Source organism: Phocoena sinus, chromosome 13 (assembly GCF_008692025.1).
Source record: "Phocoena sinus isolate mPhoSin1 chromosome 13, mPhoSin1.pri, whole genome shotgun sequence".
Lineage (NCBI taxonomy): Eukaryota > Metazoa > Chordata > Mammalia > Artiodactyla > Phocoenidae > Phocoena > Phocoena sinus.
The window spans coordinates 85,007,882-85,025,448 of record NC_045775.1 but is presented as its reverse complement, the minus strand read 5'-3'; the positions used below and the strand labels follow the sequence as shown (position 1 = coordinate 85,025,448).

Sequence of the window (17,567 nt, the reverse complement as noted above, 5' to 3'; positions counted from 1 at the left end):
CCCTTGCTGTTTCCAAAGTGGTTCAATTCCAACCAAAAACAGAGAAACTGAATATTTTTACATGGGTCAAAGACTGTGAAGACTCTAAGGTTTTACCCTATTTGCAAGCAAGCTCACCTGGTTCATTCTAAGTAACGAGTCAGCCTGCCGTGGTTCACAGATGGGGGCAGAAGACACAAGCCTCCTGGGTCAGAGGCAAAGGACTTTGTTACCCCAGCAATGGCAGCAGCCAGCGCATTAGCAGTTTATAGTGGGATTTCCCCCGGGCCCTAGTTCCCCCGGGGGGATGTGAAGAGGGCCAGGGGTCATCTGCACGCACGGTGGGGTGCATTACAGGAGAGGAACCCTGAGCCTAGAGAACCAGAATCTGTACAGTGGAGGCAAGCCTGCCGCCCCCAGAGGGAGCCCATTCTGCACCCCTCTGGACAGGCCACCACCCCGTGGGGAGATGCTCTGTCTTCCAAAGCTGTTGGCTCTGTAAACATCTTTGTGAAAAGATAGTTCAGAGCCAAGGGAGCTAGTCCTATGCTTACAAGACGTTCAGAAACACGAGAGACCATGGAAAACTGCTTCCTAATACATGGTAGATACAGTCTTATCTCAAGGAAATATATAAATGTGCAAATATTTTAAAAATACAGGCCAGGGACTTCCCTGGTGGTGCAGTGGTTAAGAATCCGCCTGCCAATGCGGGGGACACGGGTTCGAGCCCTGGTCTGGGAAGATCCCACATGCCGCAGAGCAACTAAGCCCACGAGCCACAACTACTGAAGCCCACGCACCTAGAGCCCGTGCTCCGCAACAAAAGAAGCCACCACAATGAGAAGCCCGCTCACTGCAACGAAGAGTAGCCCCCGCTCGCCGCAACTAGAGAAAGTTTACACGCAGAAACGAAGACCCAATGCAGCCACAAATAAATAAGTAAGTAAGTAATTTAAAAAAATACAGGCCAGGACTTCCCTGGCAGTCCAGCGGTTAAGACTCCAGGCTTCCAATGCAGTGGGTGCAGGTTCGATCCTGGTCAGGGAACTAAGATCCCACCTGTGGCTTGGCAAAAAAATAAAACAAAAAAAACAGGCCGTCTTTGCTCCTCATGGATTGTTACTAATACCATCCAACGTCAGCTGGACGTGCCTCAAGCATATGATCCAGTCCAAGAACAGAGACAGAGTTCCTGAAACTTGAAGCCCTTCTATAGCGAGGAACCTCTCTCAGTTGCAAGAAGTAGAAAAGTAAGCTCAGATGCGCTTGGAGAATTAAGGAAGCTGATTAGTTGACGTATTTGAAAAGTCCAGAGGTAGGCTTTTCTTAGGAGCTCTGCAAGGTCAGCCCAAATGAGATTTTCCCATCCCTCCTCACTGCCTTCTCCAGTGTCTGCTGCATTTTGAGGGCCGCACCCTCCCACCCCTGCCCGTCCCCGACCTGTGATCCCCTGTGGCTGCCAGCCACTTCCGGGTACACGTGCTCCGTTTATGTCCAGCAACAGCGAGCATCTCTCCAGTTAGACTCCAAAGGAGAGGGAGGGGTTGCCGTTGCAGAAGTCCGCAGCAAGTAGCTCCTCGAGCTTTAATGAGCAGACTTGCTCTTGTGCCCATCCCTGAGTCTGTCACTATGGCCAGAGGATGGAATTGGCTGGTTGGCTTGGGCAATCCCAGCTCTCAGGATCTAGGGATGGAATGGGGTTCCCTGAAGCCGTGTGAGGGAGAAGTGGATGCCTAAACAATATTCCACGTGCATTGCCAAGAGGAGGGGGAATGTTTTTTGTTTTTTACTTTAAGTATAGTTGATTTACAGTATTATGTTAGTTTCAGGTGTACAGCAAAGTGATTCAGCTATACATATATATGTATATATCTATATTCTTTTTTTTTCAATTCTTTTTCATTATAGCTTATTACAAGATATTGGGGAATGTCTTCTACAGCAGCTGTTCATCAAAGCACGCTCTCATAAATCAAAAGCCGTGGATCAGGGTGCTGGGGTACACAGCATCCTCCTACCTGGCTGCTGTGCACTGGCTGGCCATTTGGGAGCAGCAGGTGCAGTGACCTCAGGTGTGTTGCACTCACATGGCTCAGGATAGGATTGGAGTCCGACTCCCCTCCGATGGTGTATTAGGTTTTTTGTTTGTTTTTTGTTTTGGGGGGGGTTTTAACTTACTTATTTTTGGCTGTGTCGTGTCTTCGTTGCTGCATACAGGCTTTCTCTAGTTGCGGCGAGCGGGGGCTACTCTTCGTTGCAGTGCACAGGCTGCGCATCGCGGTGGCTTCTCTTGCTGCGGAGCACGGGCTCCAGCATGCGGGCTTCAGTAGTTGCAGCACGCAGGCTCAGTAGTTATGGCGCACGGGCCTATTTGCTCCGTGGCATGTGGGATCTTCCCGGACCACGGCTCGAACCCTCATCCCCTGCATTGGCAGGTGGATTCTTAACCACTGTGCCGCCAGGGAAGCCCCGGTGTATTAGTTTTCTAATGCTGCTGTACCAAACCACCACAACTTAGTGGCCCAGAACAACACAAATGTATTATGTCATAGTTTCGGAGGGCAGAAGTCCAAACAGGTCTTTCTGGGCTAAAACCAAGGTGTCCTTTGTGGAGGCTCTAGGGGAAAATCCATTCTCTTGCCTTTTCTTTCTTCTAGAGGCTGCCTGCACTCCTGGGCTCTAGCCCCTCCCCTATTCAAAGCCAGCTATGGCCAGGAGAGTCTTTTTCCCATCATATCACCCCAACACTCTCTTTTGCCTCCCTCTTCCACTTTTAAGGACCTTTATGATCACATTGAGCCCAGGTGCATAATCCAGGCCAGCTGATTGGCAACCTTAATTCCCCTTGGCCGTGAAAGGTAACACAGTCACAAGTTCCAGAGGTTAGTACGTGGACATCTTTGAGGGGCTGTTATCCTCAAAAAGGATAAAGCTTTCTGTTTACCTATTTAAATACATCATCTTCTTTCTAGTCTTTGTAATCTCCACCGCTGGAGAAGCAAAATGCTCCCTCCTTAAATATAATGTGTTCTTCTATCATGACTTACTTATGAATCCTAATTTCATTGCTTTCATGATGGAGCAATTTTGTGAAAAAAATTGGCTTTAATAGCAAACAAATTGGGTACAACTGATGACAGTCTCATCTGGTTATCTGTATGTTTAGTTCCCGTTTACTATTTTTATCTATTTTCTCCAATCCATCTCAGGTTTTTTACAAAATCCAGTGTTGATTCAGTGTTTACAGTTGTGTAGAGTGCCTCCCGTCATTCTTTCATCTTTGAAAAATCCGCAATTCAGCAACTACATTTTTGCAGTGTCCAAACCTCAGCAGACTGTAACACTCTCAAATGGTACACGGTGTTCTGACATGGAGCATCTCGCCTGAATATGTGGGCGTGTCCACTCTTTCTCTTACTATGACTCAACGGAGTGTATAATAAAGAAAAACTTGTAGGCAGGTGAAAACAAGTCCCTTAAGTATAAGCAAAGCATATGTTTTGCTTAACAAATGTACCTTTCTTGAACGTTATAATGGACGGGAATGAGTTCTGATGAGCCATGCCTCCTGGAAGCAGCCGTTTTGTGACACACACCATCTGTGAAAAGAGCATATGTGCAGAGTCCGCTTGGTCAACTGTGTGGGAGTCCCAAGACCACCCTCAGGCTCAGTGATTCGCTGGAAGGACTCACAGGACTCAAGAGCTCATGGTCTGTCCCAGTGAGAGGATACAGATCAAAGTCATCAAGGGCAAAATGCACATGGGGCGCAGTCCAGGAAAATCCAGCCCCAAGCTTCTAGGAGACCCTTCCCACTGGAATCATACGGGGACACACTTAGTTCTCCCAGAAATGATGTGTGACAACAGGTGCGAGGTATTGCCAACCAGAGAAGCTCACCTGAGCCTTGGTATCCAGGGTTTTCGCTGGAATCCAGTCACATGGCAGTTATAGCATCTGCATGATTGATCTTAGGTACGCAGACTCAGGGCCCAAGAGGTTAAGCTGACCCAGCATGGCGCAGGGTCTCAAACACAGAAACACTCTGGTGAAGCAGGCTATTTCAAGGGCTCAGTGGTATCTTCTGGGAGCCAGCCAAGGGCCAGTCCTCCTGAAGACAGGCCTTTCTTTGGAATGTGCAGGGTTTGGACAGCCCCGGTCTGCTGCGTTGCCCCTTGACTGCCCACCAGGAGATAGTGTTATGTGACCATTCCTTTTTTGTCTTTTTTCAGCTTTATTGGGGTATAATTGGCAAATAAAATTATAAGATATTTAAAGCACACACCATGATAATTTGATATACGTATACATGATGAAAAGATTCCCACCATCTAGTTAATTGACGCATCCATCTCCTTGCCCTTTGCCTTTTGTGTGAGAACATTTAAGTTCTCTCCTCTTCGAAAATTTCAACCATACAATACACCGTTATTAACAGAAGTCACCATGTTACGCAGTAGATTCTCAGACTTTTTCATCTTATAGCTGCAAGTTTGTACCTTTTTACCAAACTCTCCCTATCTGCCCCCCAGCCCCTGCTGGAAACCACTTTTCTGCATTACATATGTAATATTCAAAGAATATAGAAGTATATAAAATAAAAAGGGGCTTCTCCCCCTATACCTCGAGCCCCTCAAATCCCCTTCTTGAAATAACCAAAGTTATATCTTGGAATATATCCTTCCAAGAACCTTTTCTAAGCATATATAAACATTTTATATATATATATATATATATATATATACATACACAGACACATATACATACACACACACATAGTTTTAGGATTTCTTTTTTTAATGGGGTCCTACTGCATGTATTATTCTTCAGCTAACTTCTTACTTATATCTTTCTCATGGCCATCTATAGCGCTCTCTCATTCTTTTTTTTGTGTGTGTGTGGTACACGGGCCTCTCACTGCTGTGGCCTCTCCCATTGTGGAGCACAGGCTCCAGACGCGCAGGCCCAGCGGCCATGGCTCACGGGACCAGCCGCCCCGCGGCATGTGGGATCTTCCCGGACCGGGGCATGAACCCGTGTCCCCTGCATCGGCAGGCAGACTCTCAACCACTGCGCCACCAGGGAAGCCCTCTCATTCTTTTTAAAGGTTGTATTTCATACTGTTGATAAAATAATTTATGTTCTCCCACTGCTGAGCATTTTGGTTACTTCCCATTTTTTGTTTTCTTTTTTTTTTAATTTTTATTTATTTAATTTATTTATTTTTGGCTGCGTTGGGTCTTCGTTGCAGCGCACGGGCTTTCCCTAGTTGCGGCGAGCAGAGGCTGCTTTTCATTGCGGTGGCTTCTCTTTGTTGTGGAGCATGGGCTCTAGGCATACGGGCTTCAGTAGTTGTGGCACGTGGGCTCAGTAGTTGCGACTTGTGGACTGTAGAACACAGGCTCAGTAGTTGTGGTGCACAGGCTTAGTTGCTCCGCGGCATGTGGGATCTTCCTGGACCAGGGCTCGAACCCGTGTCCCCTGCATTGGCAGGCAGATTCTTAACCGCTGCGCCACCAGGGAAGCCTGGTTACTTCCCATTTTTGCCATCACAAATGATGCTGTAACAGATATCTCTGCACACACTAGTTTTTTGTCATGTGATACTTTTTTTTTACCCCTAAGGTGAACTTTTTTCTTCCCCCTAAGCTGAGCTTTTGAGAAAGCATTCACCAAAAATTAAAATGTTATTAAACATGATATCTAAGAGTCCACAATCAGATAATAAGAGAGAGAATCCATAAACATTGAGGACGCATAGGATCCAGGAGGTGAAGGAGATGGTCAGTCTGGGATACACGCAGATACAAGTGCTAGGCTGCCAGGCGGCTGCCTTCCTGCTTGGGGCCAGAGGACCTGGGCTCCGACAGGCGCTGCACGCTCCACGGCCCGGGACAAGTCACTTAGCCTACCTGAATCGCATTCCCCTCATCTCTAAAACAAGGTCAGTAATCACACCTACCTCCTGGGGTCGTCATGAAGATGAAACAGAATGAGGCGATGTACAGACACACACAAAACGAGGCGATGTACAGACACATCTTGGTGCCCCATCCTGGAACCACCTTCCCAAGCACATATGGAGAGATTGTGAAATGCGTAAGGCATCAGCTGTCACCTGGGGGAGATTTCTCTCCTGGCTTCAGATGAAGCCACGATCCCGAACATGAAGATTCAGATTCTCCCATTTATGCTTCTTCCAGAAATAGGCAGCCTCGCGTGATGAGAGGTGGGTGGGAGCTCTACGTTGCCCTCCCACACTTTCGGTGCCGGGTGACTCTTACAAGGAAAGCAAGTGTTTATAGAAGAATCCTGCCACCATGGAAACGCTTGTCACACAATGTTATTTCTAACGTCCCTTACGTTCAGTAAGGGACCTCTGTGTCTGACGGCGGTGATGCCTGAAAGCCTTTACCTTGGCCACTGCTGGATCCAGGTAGATGCACCACGTTGCTCCAGGGGTGCCATTCATAGCGTCTCGAGGGAGTGACACTCCCTAGAGTCACGTAGAGCAGCAACCTGACTCTGCGTAGTGGCTCCCTATGGGGGTGTTGCAGAGCCTTGCCCTGGCCTGTGCACTCTCGACTAGGGTACTTCCGGGGTTGTCTGCCACCCGCGAGGATGCACACTGACATCCAGCCTCCACAGACACACCTGCCACACTGCCTGTACCGAAGTGTCTTAATTTTTTCTTAGTTTATTGAAGTCTAGTTGATTTACAATATTGTGTTAATTTCTGCTGTACAGCAAAGTGACTCATTTATACATATATATATATTCTTGTTCATATTCTTTTCCATTATGGTTTACAGGATACTGAATACTGTTCCCTGTGCTCTACAGTAGGACCTGTTGTTTATCCATCCTATATATACTAGTTTGCCTCTGCTAATCCCACACTCCCAATCCATCCTCCCCCACCCGCCCTCCCCCTTGGCAACCACAAGTCTGTTCTCTATGTCTGTGAGTCTGTTTCTGTTTCGTAGATAGGTTCACTTGTGTCATATTTTAGATTCCTCATATAAGGGATATCACATGGTATTTGTCTTTCTCTTTCTGACTTACTTCACTTAGTATGATAATCTCTAGATCCATCCATTCTGCTGCAAATGGCATTATTTCATTCTTTTTTGTGGCTGAGTAATATTCCATTGTATATGTGTACCACATCTTCTTTATCCATTCATCTGTCGATGGACATTTAGGTTGTTGCCATGTCCTGGCTATTGTGAATAGTGCTGCTATGAACATAGGGGTTCACGTCTCTTTATGAATTAGAGTTTTGTCTGGATATATGCCCAGGAGTGGGATTGCACGATCATATATGCTAAAGTATTTTCAAGTAATTCCAGAAAATGTAAAAACCTGATCAATTATAACCAGCAGTGTGATCACTATTTTCTTTTTTTGTCATGGTGCGCAACTTGTGGGATCTCAGTTCCCCGACCAGGGATCAAACCTGGGCCCTCGGCAGTGAAAGCGCGGAGTCCTAACCACTGGCTCTCCAGGGAACTCCCTCTATTTTTAATAAAATCCTTAGTATGTCCAGCTGTCATTCTATCATCATTTTAATATCTGGAAAATGTCCTTCAAATGCAGAAAAAATATCGTCGACCCAGAAGATCCCCGCTGTGCCCGGTTAACGCTCACTGGCCAGATGGTCGCAGTGTCTCCAGAAGAAGTGGAATTTGCCAAGCAAGCCATGTTTTCAAGGTTGGTATCTGCTTTAAGATTGGTTTGCCCAGAAACATACAGTGTAAGAAGCAGAGGTCGGGGCTGTGCCATCTGATGCCTCTGAGGTGATGACAGTAATGGTCTGAGCTGTCCTTTGGTGGCAACACGGCCATCTGACGCTGAAAGTCTTGGTCGCCTGAGGTGGCAGCAGAGGCCACGCATGTGACCTTGCAGTGGGCTGTCCGTGCCTTTGGAGAGCGCCCCATGCTGAGGGTTGCAGGCACTGTTCCCTGCATACTTCCAGCCTTTCACAACAGCCCTGCCTTGAAATGGAGAAAAAGGGGGCTTTGTAGTCCAGTCAATACAGCAGACATTTGCAAACGTCCACTCTAAGCAGAGCTCGGCGCCAGAAGTGACAGCAGTGTTCCTTCATGTGGGCCCCCCACCCCTTTTACAGCCGAACCACTTAGGATGCAGCTTTCGAACTGCCCCCCACCACCTGCTTCCCGAATTGGATGCTCTGGAGGTTACACTCAATCAAAAATTTAAAACGACATCCCAGGAAATCGGCATGCATGCTGCTAGGGTCAAAATGAGTGACAGAGGAGCCCCGGGAAGCGGGGGAGGAGATCAGCGTTTGCAAAAAGTGAGAAGGGTGGTCCTGCAGGGGTGCTGGAGTCTGTCTCCATGGGTGAGGAGAGGGTCTGTGCAGGGGGAGGCCTGAGGTGGAAGGTCAGAGCTGGAGTGAGGAGGGGCGGGTATCCACATGGGGTGTGGGCAACAAAAGCCGGCAGATTGGTGCTTGTCTAAGTTAGTGGGAGAGTAACATGAAAGCAGGTGGTAAATTAGACAAGCCATCCGCATCCCTATGGAGATGGGATGATTGTACATACAGGGGAATCATGAAATAAGTAAACACACAGCAAGTCCCCTACATACGAACGAGTTCCCTTCCGAGAGTGCGATCCTAAGTCCAATTTGTTTGTTAAGTCCGACACGGTTAGCCCAGGTACCCAACTAATACAATTGGCTCTACAGTACTGTACTGTAATAGGTTTATAATACTTTTCACACAAATAATACATAAAAAACAGACACACAAAAAAATAAAACATGTTTAATCTCACAGTACAGCAGCTGGCATCCAGGGGCTGGCATCGAGGGAACAGGCAAGAAGAGTTACTGACGGGAGGAGGAAGAGGAGGTGGGAGATGGTAGAGCTGAAGGATCTCCAACAACAGGAGACGGGGGGGCCAGCTGCCATTTCACTCACGCCCGACGCTGATGGCACAGGTTCTGGTTCCCTGCTGGATTCAATTGTTCACGTCTTTGAAAGTTCACAACTTGAAGGTTCGTATGTAGGGGACTTAGTGTAGTAATAAGCGAACACAGAGAGAGGAAGCCTGGTTTCTCACCGCCATGGAAGAGAGTTAGCAACACGCATAGGAGGACACTAGATCAGCCTGGAATTGGATCCACCCACACGGACTTGTGGTTTTCAATATACAGACAGACAGATAAATGGAGATGCGTGTGTCTGTGTGCTTGTGCGCTCTATTTTCCACCTCAGCTGTCACTCTTTAGTTCTCATTTCTCCTCTTCCACGTTATGATGGGCAGTGAGATGAAGTCAAAGCCGCAGGAGACATTTGCGTTCATTAAGTTCGTTTCCTATTTTCCACATTACCGCAGGTAACAGTGTTACCAGAATTTCCACTAGTGGATAATGTGGGTCCCTTTACCACGCGCATCCAACCACCTTGTCTTTACCTTCTTTAAACACTCATGGTCAGTCTCCTACGGTCCTTCCAGCATCCTACTGCCTGGACCCCAAGCCAGGGCCTCACGGACTAGAATTTGCTGTACCTACGTTCCCCTTGCAGGGGCCAAAATTTGTTCCGGTTATAAATACAAAACTAGTTGGCTTAAAATAACAACAATCATGTTATCATCTCAGCTACATGAGTGTTTGGGCCTCAGATCAGCAACTTACTTTCAAATGGTTTAGGAAAAAAAAAAATAGTTCTTTATACCGTACTTTCAACCTCTCTGTCAATTTGCAATGATTCCAAAAAAAAAAAAATTTTTTTTTTTAAAAAGGCATCAACCTATCACTGCACTGGCATTGTTGCAAATGTTTTTCCCAGTTTACACTTGGTCTTTGAATTTTGTTTATAACATTTTTAGATGTAAATAAAACTTCTATTTTTATGAAGTTTTAAAAAAGTGAGCGCCAGACCCTGCCCTCAAGGAGGATGCATGTTTTTAGGCCTACACCTGAGGGAGAAGGCAAGTCAGAAACAGAGGGCGGAATGTGAGGGCTGTTCCCTGTCTACGCTGGCTGGTTCTCAGCTTGATGCAACAGTTGTAGGCCTCTACAGGAATGGAAATCTTCCCGTGAACAGATTTGTTTCCCGGACTTAAAATTCAGCATTTCGCATAGAGATGCTTAGAGCCTTTCGTGATGCTTCCTGGTAACAATGGCCCCCGTCCCCTGGGCACGTCCTCTATGCAGGTGCTTTATGTGTCTCATCATTTGCTGCCCACACAGCCCTGTGATCTGACCACCATCCCTCTCGCCCCACGTGACTGGGAAGGAGACCGGGCAGGCTTAAGAGAGCAGACGGCCCATGAGGCATCCCAGCAGCTGACCTGGAGTTCGAACAAAGTTGCCTGGCTCAAGACTTGAGCTGTCTGCCCCTCTGTGGTGACAACAGTTTCCTGCCCTCCTAAGGCTGCCCCAGACCTTGACCCTGGCTCCCTGGCTTCTGCCTCTAGCTGGTTTGAGCAGGTCTCAGCCTAAACACAGCCTGGCGTCTGGAGGGCCCTATGACCTGACCAAGGATACATCTGGCACTGTGCTCTGGAGAGCCCACCCTCTGACGAGAACAGCTTTAATGTGACGTCTTTATTTCTGCAGACACCCAGTTATGAGGAAGTGGCCTCGTCAGTATGAATGGTTCTTTATGAAGATGAAGATAGAACATATCTGGCTTCAGAAATGGTATGGAGGAGTAGCTGACATTTCCAGGGAGGAATATTTCAAAGCAGTTCCAAGAAAGGCCTGATGGAGTGAGAAGAAGGTCCTTGATGTTTGCGTAAAATGAAAACCTTTTGAGCGGTGCTGCCAGACAGTAATTGACTGCTGTCTCTTTGAGAAAGGGTTCATTGCAGCCCTGTCAATCTCTCAGCAGAGTGAGAGTGGGTCACCAGGGACCCCTGTGCTAGCTGGAGATTGGAGTGGCCATTTGCAAAGGGCCAGATCACACAGGGACTTCACATGGAGAGTCTGTTTACATGTGTTCAGTCCAGACTCACCTATGTGGGATCACTGTTGGTTGTCAAAGTGACATGTTGAGACAGTTGCTGTTCCATTCTTTAAGATAAAAAAAAAAATACAAACCCTATGCCTGTATGTACAATGTGATTGCTTTGTATCGTGAGAGTATGTTTGTTGCTTGTTGTACCCAAAGCAGTGTCCTGGTTCTAAGCTCATTGCAACCACAGAAGAACTAAATACGCATCACATAGCTGCCGTCTTGTGTTTAGGGTGAGGGTGCAGGACTCTTTGTCTGTGGGTTACCATCCTGCTACAGAATGGCAAATGCATTATTGAGCCCCGTTTGCTAGAATGTACTGGTCACTCATGAAGCTTTTTTCCCACTGCAACATGACAAATCATGTGAGAACCCCCCGAGTTTGGTGTACAGCCCTATTCTAGGTAATCGGGCCATGGTGGTACATTAAGGGAGGGGCAGCTCCGGCAACAGGCTCCCCAGATCCCCTCTGCTAGTGCTGGGATAGAGGGTCCCCTTCTCTTAGGCATGGGGAGTGGTACTCAGTCTGTGGTATAGAGAGAGGAGGGGGACAGGGAGAGGCTGGAAAGGAAGCAAAGGCAACGTATAAGAAAAGGAAGGAAAGAAGTAAGTAACTGGAGGCACGCTCCCTACGCAGCCATGGGCCAGGCCCTTGACGGAGTCATCTCACTGAAGCCTTACAGCCAATGAGATGAATCAGCATTGCCACTTACAGACAAGAACACTGAGGCTCAGAGAGGCTAAGTCAACATCCCAGGGTCTGATTCCACCACTCACTGCACACAATGGAGAGAGCGGTACCTAGACAATTTCCAATTCTAAGAACAAGACAAAAGAGTTACTGGTAGTCATTGAATCAGTAAAATCAGTAAAGCGATGACTAACCTGCCTGTAGATTGGCCACTGTTTTCTACCAAAAAAGAAAACAAGTCTCTGAAATTGGATTCTTATTACAGATTTTAAATTTTCTACAAATTGTATGCAGGAGCACCTGCGTTGTACCTGTGTATATACCTAAGGCCTACAAGGACCTATGTGTATACTTCCAAGACCTCTTACGTTGAAATTTATAAAGGATCTAGCGCTACCCAGTTTTCTGCCTTTTTATATGGCTCTAAACCCTCTTTGGTCAGTTAGGTATATTGTATAAATATAAAACTACAATACACAAAATATAGGAAATATACATTTAAAAAATAAATAATAGTGTTATTAACGGTTACACTTCTGTTTAAAAAATTAAGACACGAAGAGAGTTTGAGTTGTCCAAATATTTTTAAGTGCCTGTTGCTAAAAGCATAGTAAGATGCACAGAATTCTTTATTTATCAAAAGTCAAATCGTAAAAGTGTTCCTTAACAATAGCAATTTCTAATATCTAAGAATAAGGTGACTTTGAGGGTATTTTATATTTGCAGAGTTTAAAATTGTTGCTACCCCCGTTTAGAGGTGAGAGGGGAAACTGGAAGAAGAGACCACATACTCCGTAAGTCAACCTCAAATTGTAATTCTCTGAACGTCTCTGTGTCCAAGTCCCGTCTGAAAGATGATTTTCCTAACGCTAGTTTTGCTTTTACAGTCAGGTTTCACTTAGCTTGTTAAGGCTCACTCAGCTGCCTCAAAGGAGTTTTGCAGCTTAACCACTGATGACGGTTATCAGTTATTTATCCAAATTACAGGGAATGGAATCTGAACAGGTTGTATGATAAGAAGAGTGTTGAAAAGGCATCTGCTTGAAAGGGAACCCTCTTGCACTGTTGGTGGGAATGTAAATTGATACAGCCACTATGGAGAACAGTATGGAGGTTCCTTAAAAAACTAAAAATAGAATCACCATATGACCCAGCAATCCCACTACTGGGCATATACCCAGAGTAAACCATAGTTCAAAAAGACACGTGCACCCCAATGTTCAGTGCAGCACTATTTACAATAGCCAGGTCATGGAAGAAACCTAAATGCCCATCGACAGACGAATGGATAAAGAAGATGTGGTACATATATACAATGGAATATTACTCAGCCATAAAAAGAAACGAAATTGGGTCATTTGTAGAGACGTAGATGGATCTAGAGACTGTCATACAGAGTGAAGCAAGTCAGAAAGAGAAAAACAAATGTCATATATTAGCGCATATGTGTGGAACCTAGAAAAATGATATAGATGAACCGGTTTGCAGGGCAGAAATAGAGACACAGACGTAGAGAACAAATGTATGGACACCGAGGGAGGAAAGTGGGTGTGTGTGTGTGATGAATTGGGAGATTGGGCTTGACATATATACACTAATATGTATAAAATAGATAACTAATTTAAAAGAATCTAATTTAAAATAGATATCTATAAAATAGATAACTAATAAGAACCTGCTGTATAAAAAATAAATAAAATTCTAAAATTCAAACAAAAAAAAGCAAAAAAAAAAAAAAAGAAAAGGCATCTGTTTGAGAATAATGGACCCCATTCAGGCCAGTAAGTTTTAGCAAATCTCTAGAAATTTACATTGATTAAAATTTTAAAGGCTGTATTGGAAGTTCTGGACATGGCAATAAGGCAATAAAAAGAAATAAAATGCATATGATTGAAAAGTAATAAAAGTATCCCTATTTACAGATGATGTAACTGTCTACATAGAAAATTCCAAAAAATCTATTTTTTAAAAAAAAAAAGTAAAACAACTGATTTCAGCAAGGTCTTAGGATATAAGATCACACAAAATTTAATCACATTTCTGTATATTAACAATAAACAAAGTGGAAAGCAAAATTTTAAACACAATACCATTTACAATCACTCCAAAAGGAAAAAAAAAATACTTAGGTGTAAGTTTAACAAAAATGTGTATAGGATCTATATGCTGAAAATTAAAAGATGCCAATGAAAGAAATCAAAGACCTAAATAAATGAGGAGACATACCATGTTCATGGATTAGAGGACACAAAATAGTAAAAATGTCAATTCTCCCCAGATTCATCTATATGTTTAATGCAGTTTCTATCAAAATCCCAGCAAGGTTTTTGTAGACATATTCAAGCTTATTCTAAAAGTTCTAAGGCACAGGCCTTGGAATAGCTAAAACTATCTTGTAAAAGAAGAATAAGTAGAAGAAACCACTCTACTCAGTATAAAGACTTATGTAGCTACACTAATCAAGACAGTGTGGTATTGGTGGAGGCATAGACACAAAAGATCAGTGGAACAGAACAGAGAATCTAGAAATAGACCCATACAAATATGCTCAATTGATTTTTTTTTTTAAGTACAAAAGTAATTCACTGGAGGGAGGATAGTCTTTTCAATAAACGTGCTGAGCAATCAGTTATCCATGGGCAAATAAAAAGAACCTCAAGCTAAATCCCATACCTTATATAAAAATTAACTCAAAATAGATCATAACGCTAAACATAAAATGTAAAACCATAACACATTTTTAAAAAATAGAAAATCTTTGGGACCTAGGGCTAAACCAAGCAAAGACTTCTTAGACTTGACGCGAAAAACCTAAAGTCCATAAAAGGAAAGTTTGGTAAATTGGACTTCATCAAAATTTTAAACTCTTATTCCGCAAAAGACCATGTTAAGAGGATGAAAAGACAGGCTACGCTGGGAGGAAATACCTGCCAACAGCATATCCAACAAAGGACTACCATCTAGAATAGATGGAGAACTCTTACAACTCAACAGTTTTTTTAAAAATCCAATTAGACAATGGAGACCATGAACAAATGTTTCTCTGAAGAGGATATGGCAGATTAGCATGTGAAAAGATACTCAACATCATCAGTCATTAGGGAACTGCAAATTAAAACCCCAATAGATGCCACGAGGCACCTACCAAAATTGCTGAAACAGTAACAACACCAAATGTTGGCAAGAATGCAGAGCAATGGGATCAGCCCATAGCTGGTGGGAAAGTAAAATGGAACTCTGGAGAACCAACTGACAGTTTCTTATCAAACTAAACAAGCAACTGGCATAAGACCCAGCAGTTGCACTCCTGGGCATCCATCCCAGGGAGATGAAAACGTATGTTCACACAAAAACTTGCACATAAATGTTCATAGCAGCTTTATTCGTAATATTCCAGATCTGTAAACAACCAGATGTCCTTTATTTTTTTTAATTAATTTTTATTGGAGTATAGTTGCTTTACAGTGTTGTAGATGTCCTTTAACGGGTGACTGGTGAAACAAATTGTGATACATCCCTGCCATGGAATAGAACTCAGCAATAAAAATAATTTCCAATACAAGCAACAACTTGGATGAGTCCTCAGAGAATTATGCTGCGTGAAAAAACCCATCCCCAAAGGTTATGCCCTGTATAATTCCATTTATATAACATTTTGAAATGCAAAATTCTAGAAATGGAGAACAGATTAAGGGTCACCAGGGAGGAGGGTGGAGAAGGAGAGAGGTGGGTGTGTCTGTAAAAGGGATCCTTTATTGTGATGGAAATGTTCCCTAGCTTGTCTGTATCAATGTCAAAATCCTGGTAAAGATATTGTATCATTTTGCAAGATGTTACCATTGGGGGAAAATGGGTAAAAGGCACACAGAATCTCCATATTACTTCTTACAACCGCATGTGAATCTACAATTATCAGCAATTCTCTCAGAATCTATTATACAATTATCTCAGAGTAAAAAGTTTAACACAAACAAAATTTAAGGCTTAGCTTAAATAAGACATTTATGCCCTCTCGTTGGTCCCTAATGAAATGAAGAACTGAGCTACGTACCAAAACCTAGCAGAATGGACATTGGTTTTCTTTAACCATTGATATATGCGTTTTTGGAAGAGAGAAAAAATTTATTTGAAAGTTTTCAAAATGTATTCAATTTAATACTGAATACAAATTAACAAAAATTCAACAAACCTGTATAGATTTTATGTGGGACACTTAGAAGAGGAGGCTATCTTTCAGTTTCTGGAATAAATACGTTAAGCTACAGGTGTATATAGGTATCCAAGTCTGTGCAGTGATTCTCCACCGATGTTCATAGCAGAGAACAGTATTTCCAGTAATCCTCCTCTAAATATTCTGGGAAAGAATTCTTCTTTTGTATCTATGAATAAGCCATATCCTAACCTCCACATTTTTATTTCCCATGATTGTACACATCCATAGTGTTGACACAGAGAGTGTAATTCTGATGTGACTTGTTTCAATATGCCTTGTATATACTGACTCGTTATAAAAAAGTGGCTTTGGGTTGAAATGTATTTCTACAGTTTTTCCAGAAAGTCTGTATTTCATATTTAATAATTTAACCATCAAATGCTGTTCTGAAAATAAACCTTCTCTAGGATGATTTATTGATGCTTATTTGATTGCTTATAACAAGTCAATTGTTATAAAATTTGAATTGTAATGAAGCTATGGTTTGTGCTATGTAATGCATGCGGAGTGTAAAATCTATTTTCGAAACTAGATATGTCTATCTAACCAAAGACTATTTCACTCCTGCTATGATTTCCATGCTTGATTAAATAAATTTATAATATTTCTACACAGTCCTTTCATGTAATATTACAAATGGACATTATTAGATTTCTAAGAAAATAAATGCTATTACAATAAATCAGCAGTTACATTTCCAATAGAAAGAAAAGAACTAGCTGGGTGACTTGTTGATATGATTTTTTAAGGCTCTGAGTACAATGCACTTAATTTGCAGACTGGAAGATGCTGAGGTAACCACACTTTGGTGTTGCTACTCTTGGAAGTATTTGCCATTTTTAGCATAGTTGTTATTCTTCGAATTCAGGTCTACAAAAAAGCTCCTTTTGCTAATAAGAAAACATGCCACGGGGTCACACTTAAGACTGTGGCAGAAGATGACGCATGCCCACGAGAGTGATCAATACTGCAGCTTCTGTAGACGCCCCCGACCAACACTCCAGCTTCTCAGAGATGGTCTTATCTTAGAGACAAGGCAGAGAGAGACCAAGCAGCCCAAATGACCCAGGACTGAGGGTCCCCGGGACACAGGACTTTCAGTAGTAAAGTCAGAAAATCCAGGGCCAATCGAGATGGATTGGTCACCCTACCTTCACTGCACCTCACGCCCCAGGTCCTGAGCGGGTCACCTCCAGATCCGGCCCACCTTGGAAACTGTGCATTTGAATATTCTGGCACCTCCAACCTCACCTCCCTCCTTCCAGCCCTCTCTCCTGCTCCGGAGCCCTGAGCTGCTTCTCTGTCATCGTCTGACTCCCTTGTTCAAGCAGGTGAGTGACAACATGGTGGGATTACAGTGGAGAGCAAAGCCCAGCCCTCAGGAAGCTTATGTTTTGTAAATAATAAGTAAACAAGCAGATTTTGAAGCCAGGTGACCTAGTCATGTCTGTGGATTCTGCTCCATCACGTCAGCCAGTATCCTCAGAATCCCCACTGTTTTCTGTTGGAACCACAGGGCAAAGCCTGCCCTGGATAAATTCCACGATCATCTCTGCAGCTGAATTGTAACAGAGAAAAGCCACCACCACGAGAATTGGTCTCACCTTACATCAGGCATCCTCATCCTTAACTGGGCCCTCCAGCTGCCCGGGGACCCCAGCATGGTTCTCCGTCCAGCTCTCTCCCACTCT

General features: G+C 43.9%; 1 protein-coding gene across 2 annotated transcripts in view; it reads left to right on the top strand.

The window, feature by feature from the left end:
* Positions 1-16,486, top strand: part of CREG2 (cellular repressor of E1A stimulated genes 2) — a 48,190-nt gene extending 31,704 nt beyond the window's left edge. The window contains exons 3-4 of one of the 2 annotated variants that reach the window (XM_032653480.1): positions 7,582-7,695; positions 10,576-16,486. In XM_032653480.1, the coding sequence (XP_032509371.1) occupies positions 7,582-7,695; positions 10,576-10,723 (262 nt within the window). In that variant the 3' untranslated portion in view covers positions 10,724-16,486. Of the gene's footprint in view, positions 1-7,581; positions 7,696-10,206; positions 10,391-10,575 lie in introns of those variants that run through there. The other variant, XM_032653481.1, reaches the window with a different exon arrangement.
* Positions 16,487-17,567: the final 1,081 nt, after the last annotated feature.